Source organism: Pteronotus mesoamericanus, unplaced genomic scaffold, assembly GCF_021234165.1.
Source record: "Pteronotus mesoamericanus isolate MK-2021 breed Mesoamerican mustached bat unplaced genomic scaffold, CSHL_Meso_final contig_32, whole genome shotgun sequence".
Classification (NCBI taxonomy): Eukaryota; Metazoa; Chordata; class Mammalia; order Chiroptera; family Mormoopidae; genus Pteronotus; species Pteronotus mesoamericanus.
In genome coordinates, this window is record NW_026555134.1 from 13,015,038 (window position 1) to 13,027,103 (window position 12,066).

Here is a 12,066-nt window from a genome sequence, read left to right on the forward strand (position 1 = left end):
CTCTCTCTCTCTCTCTCTCTCTCTCTCTCCCCCTTTCTTTCATCTTTTAATAACTCAGTGGGAGGAGGAGAGGGAAGGAAGGGAAAGGGGGCCTCTTACTTTCTGCTCTCTGGACTTACTGTTCGCAGGACAGCTTCATTCCCATCTGTAGTTTGGCCATGCAGAAAGCTTGGCAGGATTGGCAGGGAAGGCTGCAGGCCAGCGGACAAGAAAATTCAATACTATGATGCAAACAAAGCCTCCCATTGTTACCTTAGACTTAAGCCGCTTTCTAACTTTAAAGGAGAAGAATAAGGGTGTTCAGTAGAGACATCCAATAAAACCAGCAATTTTATGTAGAAATTTCCAACATGAGTAGGAAAAAAAATACACTTGATATGATGTGTGAGGTCTTAAACAAGATGAACGAGAAATAGCAGCACACTATGGGTCCATTGTGAATATGGACAAGCTCTCTGCCCAGAGGGCAATGTAAACACCGAATAACTGAAAGTTTCAAACATTCTGTATCATAAGCTGAAGATCTGAAGACAATTTACTTTCTGTAAAAAGAAAAAGAAAAGCATGAAATGAATTCCACTGGTGGAGTCAAGCTCCTTTGATTTATACATAATGTTTCTTCTGACAAGGACGCAGAAGCACTCTCATATTTCAATAATCTAATTTTACATTGTTTGACAAAAAAGAAGGGCTATTGATGGACTTTTATTTGACTTACACAATGGAATATTTAAATAGACTTTGCACTTCAAAAACACTCTTTTACAAATTCCATTAACTTCTTGTATTTCAGAGTTTTTTATGGTAATCAATGATATATTTTATTTTTATTACTAATTGACAAATTGTTAAGATAAATATGTTAAATTCCCTATGAAAATCTAATTTTCTAAAGGTCTTTTTAACCTTTTCTAAAAAGTGGCTGGAGAGAGGAAAATGAGTTAAACTAGTTTTAGAGATTTATTAGGTCTATAAATGAGCTATATGTCTATCTAATTTGCATTTTCTTGCACTTGCATTGTATTTTTCCACTGTCAATGCTCATTCCTAACTATTCTTTTGTGACTGAACTATAACAATTGTCTGAGTGATCTCAAGTTTACTATATCTATTTATACACAAAAACATAAAGTTGTGCCAAATATAAAACACCTGAAAAGCAAAGGAAAGGGAACTATTTAAAAGAGGGAAAATGGTTTGTTTAGCAAATCTCATGCAGGGCTGCTATTTTATAGCTAATGCTACCATTTTAAAATATTTTATTAGAAAGTGTCACGTTAAAAGAAAACCACGGGCCTAAAACGGTGCCACTTATGCTAAAAGCTCATGATCCCGAACTTAGATTTAATACCTGATTTAATTGCATTTTCAACCTTTCTCAGAAATGTAATCCTAATCAAACAAGTATTTTGGTCATGCACCAGTAAGGTAATATGTCAGGTGGGCCCCCATGATCCCCCTCCCCCCAAGAAAGAAGAGGCAATCTGTATAATAAAAACCCTTCCTATTTTCTTCCAAAGAAAAAATGTCCTGGCCCTAAAATAATCCTTTCTTTTCTTAATCTCTCCCTTGCCCCACCCTTCTTCTGACAAAAAATCTACCATTTTGTACAAATCCTTGGAGCTCCCTCTAGTTGCCAGATGAGATACTTCCTTATTTATGAACCACTTCATAAAGCCAATGAGGTCTCCAAATTTACTCGGTTGAATTTTGTTCTGTTACTATTTCACACAATATTTTGACACACCAGATACTTTTGTGGCAAAGATAGCTAGTTACCTACAGAATTTATTCCCCTCTTCCTCCTTGTCTGTGTAATTAATTGAACCCTTAATTGTCAAAGAAATGTACTTTGATAATCTCTACATTTTCAGAGGGCATCAGCAGTTATTGTTGGTGCTTCCACTAGAGTTCTTTTAAAAAACACTCTGTCAGGTGTCCCGCGCTACTCTTTCCTGCCTCTCTCTTCCTTTATTCTTGTGGAAATATGAATATGATTGAAATTTTCACCACCATTTGGAAAACAAGGGATGACACTGAGAATGGAGATCATGGGCAAACGGCAATCAAGGAAGCATGGCATACGATGGCATTCGGGAGTGGCCATCCTGAATCACCTCACTGGGTCACTTCCAGTCATAAGGAAAACGAAAAACAGTATCTTCTTTAAGGCCCTGTTATTTTGGGTCACTGTTATGGCAGCTAAAGACAACCTTTCATTGATACACACATAATATTTTTCAACAGCTTTTTAGCCTCTTCACTGAGGTTTAAATATTCATGATGATTCTTGAAATGGACTTATTGTCTCCCTTCATTGATAAAAACACATAGAAAAAGTTTTTGATTAATTATGATTGAATTTGATGAATTAGTGTTATTTTATACTTCATTTCTCCATTTCAGCTAAAGTCATAACTGGCAAGTTAGATTTAGAACTGCTGAGCTGCCTAAACATTTATCAAAGCTTCACGGTCCATATATTTTTAATCTAATTAAAAGTATTTCTTATAAACAGACATTGTCAGATGCCTTAAGAAAATGCTGCAAGTGAAGGTATTGCATTTCTTTCTCTCTTGTACACCATTCTATTATTATCTGACCAGTTTGGAAACTACAATAGATTTTTCACTTCATTTCACATTTCTCACGGTCTTGCTTCTTTCCTTACCCTATCACTTATTCTATGGCCCCTTATTATAATCATTCTCTTATAACTTGCTTAACTTTCTTTTGCATGTCTCTCTCCCACTTACTCACCTGACAAAATAAAGTGCTGGTTAAGTCCAAATCACTTCTTTCTATGACCGCAAATTCACAGCCAGCCACAACTGAATGAAAATATATGAATATATATCTCCTGCAGAACTACCAAAGATCTACCCAGTATAACTACATACTGCTTTTCTCATCGCTCTCCTGGCCTGCAGGATAATTATTTCACATCTCTTCCCCTCCTCAGACCACTAATGTTCTCACAAACTCCTCATTTTCAATAGAGGGTACTCCTCAATGCACGGAAAAAAATCCCAGCAACGTAAAGAGGACTTCTGCATGCTCCCATCCTGACTACCTGTTCCCAGTCTGTCTTGCTCACTGTTTCAACAGATTAAATATTCATTTTATTGAACACCAACCCCTTCTTGGGAATAACTATATTATATCCACTTTTTAAGGACTTGGCTACTGAGAAAATCTCCTTTTCTCTTAAATGACTGCATTTTCTCTTTATATATCCACATGAACACTTGATTTCTTTAGTATGACCTTTTCTCCTTCCTTTCTTTCTGACACAAGCTGGCCTCATCCAGCACCCTGACTCACCTCCCTCCTTATTTCCTGCATGTCCACTCCCTTAATCTTTAAGCCTTTGTGGAAATAAGATTCTGATCAGCATCAAATAAATTTAGGAACAAAGCCTTGGGTCTCTTGACTCCAAAGATAGTTTCGGCCAAGCCAGAGGGAAGAACTGGGCCTCAGCTGTGCTTTAGCTCCAGACCAAGGAAGCCAGGGATCAGGGAAACCAGACAAAGCAACACCGTGGCTGATGGCAGTCAGGACCAGGGGCACTAAACAACAACCTCCTCTTTTAGCCTCCACCCATCAACAGAGGCCATGACCATGACTCTAACCCCCTTAGTCACCATGATCAATGGTTGTTCACCTATAGAATCCCTCTTCCTGGATGCTATAGGGAGCCAGGCCTCTGAGCAGCAGCTGCCCTGTACCCCTTGACATGGGCCACTTCCTAAAAATAAACCCTTACTTTATTTGCTGCAAGCTCCTGTTCCTGTCTTGATGGACTTTGATGAACGCATACAAATGGGCCCCTTTAGTCTGAGAACATTTACTAAATTATTTACCTCAGCATAAAAAATGATCACATCTCTAATTTATAAAACTCCCTCCCTTGACCTCACATCACTCTCAAGCTTAGGCGGAGTTCTCTCTCTTTCACTTTCAACTAATGTTCAGCAATTATAATTCCAGACCCCATCCCTCATGAAAACACTTCTATCAAGGCTTTTGAAGCAGATTACATGCAATAGGAAGTAATAGAAGAGTCTGGTTTTACTCCCAGGTTCAAGGATCTTTGTTCCTACGAAAGTGAAAGCATTGTCACCCAGCCTAGGCAATCACAACCAAGGTGTGTGTGTGTGTGTGTGTGTGTGTGTGTGTGTGTGTGTGTGTGTGTGTGTGTGTGTGTGGTTTTCCCCTGCAGTTTCAGTTACCTGACATCATCTGTGGACCAAAAATACTAAAAAAAAAAAAGTTCTAGAAATAAACAACTCATACATTTTAAATGGCACATAGCACTGAGTAGCATAATGAAATCTCTAGCAGTCCCACTATACCTGCTCTGAGTATAAATCATCTCTGGCCAGTGTCTCCACACTGTATATGCTCCAAGGCCATCAGTCACTTAGTAGTCAACTTTGTTATCAGATCACCCGTCAGGGTATCAAAGTGTCTGTGTTTGAGTGATCCTTATTTTACTTATTCATGGCCTTAAAGCTCAAGAGTAGTGACGCTGGCAATTTGGATAGGCCAAAGAGAAGCCAGGAAGTGCTTCCATGACGTGAAAAGGTGACATTTCTCAATTTAATAAGGAAAGAAAAGAATTCTATCCTGAGGTTGCTAAGATCAACGGTAAGAGTATATCTTCCGTCTGTGAAATTGTGAAGAAGACAAAAGAAATTCCTGCTCGTTTTGCTGTCAACCTCTAACTGCAAATGTTATAGCCACAGTACATGGTAAGTGTTTAGTTAAGACATTACATTTGTGGGTAGAAGACATGAATAGAAAGCAAGTTCTGATTAATGGGAACACTGAGCTTATACCAAGAGTTCAGCAAGGGGTGCCCTGAAACAAGTGACCATATTCACATACCTTGTATTACAGCATATAGTTATGTGTTCTATTTTATTATGAGTCATTGCTGTTAATCTGTTACTGTGCCTAATTTGTGAATTAAAATTTATTATAGGATTATACATACAGAAAAAAACAGTATATATAGGGTTTGGAACTACACGTCCTTTCAAGCATACACAGGGGGTCTATTCCCTGCAGATAATGGGGGATCACTGTATTGAATCTCTGTTAATTAATTCATAATGTTAAGATTGATAGTGGGGGAGATGGAGCTCTGACATCTTGACATTTCTTTATTCCCATATTCCTTTTCAGAAAAAACCTGAGCCCTGGCTGGTATAGCTCAGTTGGATGGATGTCACTCCACAAACCAAAAGGTTGCAAGTTCGATTCCTGGTCAGAGTGTATGCTTGGGTGGTGGGTTTGGTCCCCAGTCAGGGCATGTGCAAATGGCAAAAATTGATATTTCTCTCTCACATTGATGTTTCTCTCCCTCTCTTTCTCTCTCCCTTCCTCCCCTCTCCTGGAATAAATTTTTTAAAACAATGTGCAGTCTTTAAAAAAAGAAAAGAAAAATCTGAAATCAAAAAGTAAACAGTTCACATAGGAGAAGATGAAATAGGGAAACTGCATTTCCCCAATGCTGCTCAGGGCACATTTTGCAACATGAAAGCCTGAAGTCTGGCTCATAGTTTTCTTCCTGAGCTTCCCAGATGAAGCATGGTTAATGAGTGAGGTATGCAAGAAGCCTGCATTAGACATGAATGAGGACCAGAAACTCCTGAAGAGCAGCCATTTACAATGGCTCTCATGCTACATTAGGCAGCATCATTACATGGAAACTCGTCAAAATGCAGATTTCAAATGAAATTTCCTAAAAAGCGCTGGTGAAGCCAGAGTTCTACATTTATGATTTTCTTTTTTCATGTGATTCTGATGCAGGTAGCACATGAGCCATGCATTGCTCTACAAACTAGCAAGAACTCCCACATGGTTGGGCACACGTGAGAGAGAAGTTTAAGCGTAGTGGCCAGATTTATTGGGGTAAAAAGAAATAATACTCTCAGAGACGTAGAGAATAGGCAGGCTCCAGCAGCAGCTGTTCCTTGCTAATCCTCCATATATTTTCTTGGTTTCAGAAACAGGAAGGATGTCTTTCAAACTATCCAACCTATTCCTTCGGTTTTCCAGGGTCTGTGCTGGGCTCTCCTGCTATCCAATCTCTTTCCTGGAATTTATGGGGTTTAGAGCCCTTATTCTAAATAATCCTTTTCCCAGATTTTCCCAGGCTAGACTCTTCCCATTTATGACCACTGTTTTGACTCCCACTGTGTATGCCTCAAAGTTCTGCTTCGTCATCTAGCTTCTGCTGTGCATGCACTCAGCAAAGGAATTTCCCCTTCATTGTTTATCCCTTGCGCCAGTAACCTGAGTGAATGAGCCAGTTGTTCCCCGGGGAGATTAGAAAATCACTCTTTCCTGCCTGATTGAAGATGGATATTCCTTTGGCGGAAGATGTTGCTATGCCCCTGATCTGTCTGTAAAGCTGACCTTCCCACTTAATCAGGCTTAAGGTCTGATTCCATTGCTCCCTTCTTTTGTTAATAACTAATCAACTACCTACTGTAACACCAAGATTTTGTATCCTCAGGTACAAATGCTGTATTTGAAAGTCAAGCTTCAAACATCTGAGACCAATGGGAACAAGAAGCATCAACTCCTTCCCATCTTACCTGCTTTCTTCACTGGTTTTCTTGAAAGTTGATTTCCTAGTTATGATATTGTGACTTATAATAAAAAATATTTATTTTCTCTTCAACCCCACTTCTGGCACAGACCTCCCAAAACCCAGTAATTTCCTAAGCATTAAGAGTAATAAAGGTGTCTTTTGTTATGTTAATGAGTTCACTTTAGGCCCTACCCTAAGGCGGTGGCTGGTTCCCAGGAAAACCAACAGATGTGATCAAAGGTTTGAAACTTCCAATCCTCCTACCTTTAGAACTCCCAAAATGGAACTGCCTTTTGACCCAGCAATTCCACTGCTGGGATTATACCCTAAGAATCCCAAAACACCAATTCAAAAGAACCTATGCACCCCAATGTTCATAGCAGCACAATTTACAATAGCCAAGTGTTGGAAGCAACCTAAGTGCCCATCAGTAGAAGAATGGATCAAAAAACTATGGTACATTTACACAATGGAATACTATGCCACAGAAAGAAAAAAAGAACTACCCTTCATGACAGAATGGATGGAACTAGAGAGCATTATACTAAGTGAGATAAACCAGGGGAAAAAAGACAAATACCATATGATCTCACCTATAAGTGGAACCTAACCAACAAAACAAACAAGCAAGGAAAATATAACCAGCAACATTGAAAGAAAAAAGAAACCAACAGAGTCAAGAGGGAAGGAGAGAGGGGGGGCAGGGAAAGGGAAGGGAAGGGTCAAGTCAAGGAACATGTATAAAGGAGCCATGGACAAAGCCAAAGTGGGGAAGGCTTGAGGGAGGGAGGTGGGGGAAGGAGGCAGGGGAAATTGGTGGTGGGAATGTGGAGACAAATGTATTTGAACAAAAAAAATAAATAAATAAAAGAATTTAAAAATTGAAAAAAATCAAGCAAACAAAATAAAATTTATCCTAAAATACTAAGATTTATGTTTTATAATGGTATAAAGAGTTTGCTATTAATCTGTTGATATATATGTGATATATATACTATATATATATATGATATACATATAATCTCCGACTTCTCTCATACATAATATATGTCTTCCCTTGAGGTTCTTTTTATGTCTTTTGTTTACTCTCATTTGTTAACAACTTATGTCTCTTAGTCCTAGTTATTTAAATAAACAGATTTATGATTTAAAAAAGTAAGAAAGATGTCTTTTGTTACGTTAATGAGTTCACTTGAGACTCCACCCTAAGGCGGTGGCTGGTGCCAGGAAAACCAACAGATGTGATCAGAGGTTTGAAACTTTCAATCTTCCCCCCTTTAGGGAGGGAAGAGGGATTGGAGAATGAGTTCAGTTTTCTATGGCTAATGACTGGGTAAAGAAACCTCTATAAGCACGCAGGAGAATAGCTCCATGATCCTGTTTTTGGAGAGCTTCTACAGTAAGGACCCAGAATGCTCCCATGTGCCACCTTGCCAAGTCCCAAGTTCTTGGAGAGCAGAAGTTTCATTGTTTGGGATGTCAACCTCTGTATCTCTTCATCTGGCTATTGAGCCATATCCTCTAGTATTCTTTAATATCCTTTGTAATAAGCTGATAATCTAGTAACATATTTCTCTGAGCTCTGTGAGCCACTCTAGTAAATTAATTGATCCCAATGAAAGGTCTGTGGAAACCTCTGATTTATAGCCAGTTTGTCAGACAACAACCTGACTTGCTAATGGAATTCTGAGTTGGAGGGGAACATTGAGCTCTATACTGGGTTGGTCGGAAGCACAGAAAACACTCTGGGTTTGCAGCTGGTATCTGACTTATGTGTGTGTGTAGAGAGGTCAGTAGTCATGTAGGACTAAACCCTTACCTGCAGAATCTGATTTTATTTCCCAGTAGATAGTGTCATAATTGAGTGGAACTCTTGGACGCCCTGCAAGTGTCCAAGAGTTGTTTGTTGATGTGTAGGGAAACATTCTCTCCACATACATGGTAACTGGGTTGAGGAAACCAATTACCAAGCCTTAAGCTTTGTCTGTTTGCCCACTGGGTTTACACCCAAACTAAGCATAGATCTGTTCTGTTGAGTGCCAATAATAATCAAACCATGAACTCCCAAATCTCTTCAACCTTTTCCCCAACATTTTCTTAATTGATTTCCAGGACACAATTTCCCATCACAGGATGGTCATTTTAAGTCTTCTTTTATCCACTTATTAACTTCAGTTCCAAGGTTCAAACTTCATACCCATCTTTACTTATTCCTAAGGTTACCTCTTCAAGCTCAGATTTATGGCTTTAAATAAAGTCTATGCACTTTGATATTATCTAAATATACAGCTTTGGCCTGTCACTCTCTTCTGATCTCCAGACTTATATACTAACTTGCATAGCTGACTTCCATCTGGATAACAGTACTGAAGTTAAATTGCTAAAAACAAAACAAAATATTAATCTTACTCAATCTCCAAAAGTGTTTCTCCTCAATTGCAGTTAATGTCATGACCACATAGCTAAATGCTTCCGTAGGGTCCAGAATAAGTCACCCCAAGATGTGCCACTGCAGCCCTGGCTGGTGTGGCTCAATGGATTGAGTGCCAGCCTGAGAACCAAAGGGTCGCCAGTTGGGTTGCGGGCCAGGTCTCCAGTAGGGGGCACAAACGAGGCAACCACACATTGATGTTTCTCTCCTCTCTTTCTCCCTTTCTTCGCCTCTCTAAAAATAAATAAATAAAATCTTAAAAAAAAAAAAATGTGCCTCTGCGGTATGCAGATTGTTTTGTGCTTAAGGCAACTTTAGCCACAGGTTCAGGAGAGACATCTGCACTACTCTCTTAATTACCTAGAAGAATTTAAATTAGAGGCCTTACCTTTAAACAATTATCAGAGATAACTTCTTTTGGCCTACCTACAGGGCAGGGCAAACTTCTATTTACTAAAGGCCTGTTCTCCTTGATGACCTTGAATGACTTTTGAAGCCCTCTTCCATTATCTGTAGCTCAGGATATGTTATGCACACATGTTCCCTTTCTATCTTTGAATCTCTCTTCAATGCATGGTGTCTGGTTCTCTCATACTTGTGAGGTTCCCATACATATCTATGATTAAATTTCGTTGTTTTATTCTTGCTAATCTGACTCATGTCTACTTGATTATTAGACCAGAAAAACCTTGAGGGTAGAAGAAAGAGGAAACTTTATTTCTCTCCCCTACATCCTTCAAATTCCTTGGGTTAATTTCTTCAATCTTCTTTCTCTCATACTCACATGCCATTCTTCTATGATATTATCACATCTCCTTTCAAAATATATTCCAAATCTGATCACTCCTTTACGTCTTCACCATTAAACTATATTTTAAGCCACCATTATTTCTTCCCTAGACTATTAAAATAGTTTTTTTTTTTAAACAGATCTCAGGTATTCCAGTCATTTTAATGTGCCACTTCATACACTTAACAGTCTGATAGCTTCCCATCACTTAAAATGGGAATCAAAATATTGAGAGCCACAAGGCTCCAAGAGATCTGACCCCAGGCCACCTCGTCAAACTCATAACTGTCACTTTCCTTTTATTCGTACCAACCACATTAGCCACCCTGCTGTTCCTACAGAGAGCCAAGAAAGTTTCTGCCTACTTTTTGTAAATCCCAGAGTAAATTAACATATATATTAGTATGAAAATGAATCAGTGTATATTAATCAAACATGCAATTGGATATCATCAATTCAACTAAATAACTAAAATTTGAGTTAAATCAGAAGTAAAACAAAGCTCTGATTATAAGAATGATTATCAGCTTACTTGTCCAGTGTTCACAGACATCAAAATATAAAATTTGCTGTAGATAAATAACAGTTTTTTATACCATTAATAAGATCAACTAAATAGATGATCTGATTAAAATTTTTTTCCAAATATTTTTTTAAATTTTATTTTATTTTTTCAAATACATTTGTCTCTGCCTACCCCCCACCACTTTCCCTTGCCCCCTCCCACCTTCCTTCCCTCAGCTCTTCCCCTTTGGTTTTGTCCATGAGTCCTTGCTATATGTTCCTTGACTTTCCCCTTCCCTTCCTTTTCCCCGTGATTAAAATTTTTAAATTTCTTTTTTTCAGTTTCTAAAATTGATATGATTACCTCTTTGTTGATAGTTTTAACTTAAAAAGTAACTTCAATTTCGTATGCTTTATCTTTTTAATTAGAACGAGTTACTTGGCAATGATTCATGATGAGAAAAGTGGTACAGCTTTATAGTATTTATTCAACTCAAACTTTTTTAATTGAAAAAGATTTTGCATTAACAAGTCCCAAGACTAAAAAAAAATACATAAAGTCTTACCTTGCCAGTCAACTATAATATTCTTTGAATATCTAGCGAAGCAAAAAGTAACTATAGCAACACCACAATTCTTACCATTCACTTGAAAGATGTGCGTTTGATAGATATGTTCATAGCCATCTGCATAGCATGTGTAATTGCCCATGTGAGTTGTAGTAACTTTTGTAATATACAAGGACCCATCATCTCCAAAGTCCTATAGAAAAAAAGTAAAATAAAAAAAATGAGCTGTTTGTATTTTAATGTTTTTAACAATTTTTTTTTTTTAAAGAGTGTATTCAGGAGCAAAGGTATGGAGTAAAATGTCGTTTTAAATTATCGAAATAATAATTATTAATCCTATAAAGTTGCAAGATTGGTAATTATCATTTTCATAAGACATGTTTTGTTTAAAAAATGTAATTTCATTCATAACATAGTTTTTAGTATTTATTTGAAATACATGAGTTTATGTGTAAACTAACATATTCCACATTGTTTTTCCATTTCAGTTTACATGTTCAATTAAATACAGCTATACCATGACTTTTTTCTTATTTGTAGCTAAAACAATAGCTCTTAATTACATTCTTTACACTTGTAATTGTTCAAATTTTATAATCTTTAGTTATATATTTACCCAGAAAAAATTATTAAAGCAGTGTGATTTCTTTAAATTTATAGCCATATTGCTAGAGCAGGATTTTTTTTAACCCAGAAACGATCAGTACATTAGGAAAAAATTACCATAACATTTCAAAGCTATGGGGATAATTGCAAAACTCCTTTGAAGAAAAGAAAGAAAAATAATCTCATACTTATTTTTCAAAATCACATCCAAGAAGCACCTTTGGAACAGTAAAGATCAGAAAATCTTCTCTTCTATAAACACAATGAATATACAGGCAAAATTGTCAAAATCAACTTTTTCAGAACTTTGGAAATAAGGAAAAGCTCACACCAATCCACGTACCACCAACTGTAGCAATCACTTCACAGTACATGTAAATCTGACTATCATGTAGGTACATCAATTATTTCTCCACAGCTGCTTTGGAAGCCTTAACCTACCAGCTCTGTAACTCAACATCTAGCAGACACCTGAGGGGTAAGGAGGTTGGAACTCCTCCAAGGTCTCATCTTTGTAAACAGATTTACTCCTAAGAACTTTACTGGGGAAAAAAAGAAAAAA

The 12,066-nt window shown here is 37.5% G+C and overlaps 1 protein-coding gene across 6 annotated transcripts in view; it reads right to left on the bottom strand.

The window, feature by feature from the left end:
* Nucleotides 1-12,066, bottom strand: part of FSTL5 (follistatin like 5) — a 553,085-nt gene that overhangs the window by 131,267 nt on the left and 409,752 nt on the right. For all 6 annotated transcript variants that reach the window (XM_054576111.1, XM_054576108.1, XM_054576110.1 and 3 more), the window contains exon 8: nucleotides 10,971-11,091. In XM_054576111.1, coding sequence (XP_054432086.1) covers nucleotides 10,971-11,091 — 121 coding nt within the window. The remainder of the gene's footprint in view (nucleotides 1-10,970; nucleotides 11,092-12,066) is intronic.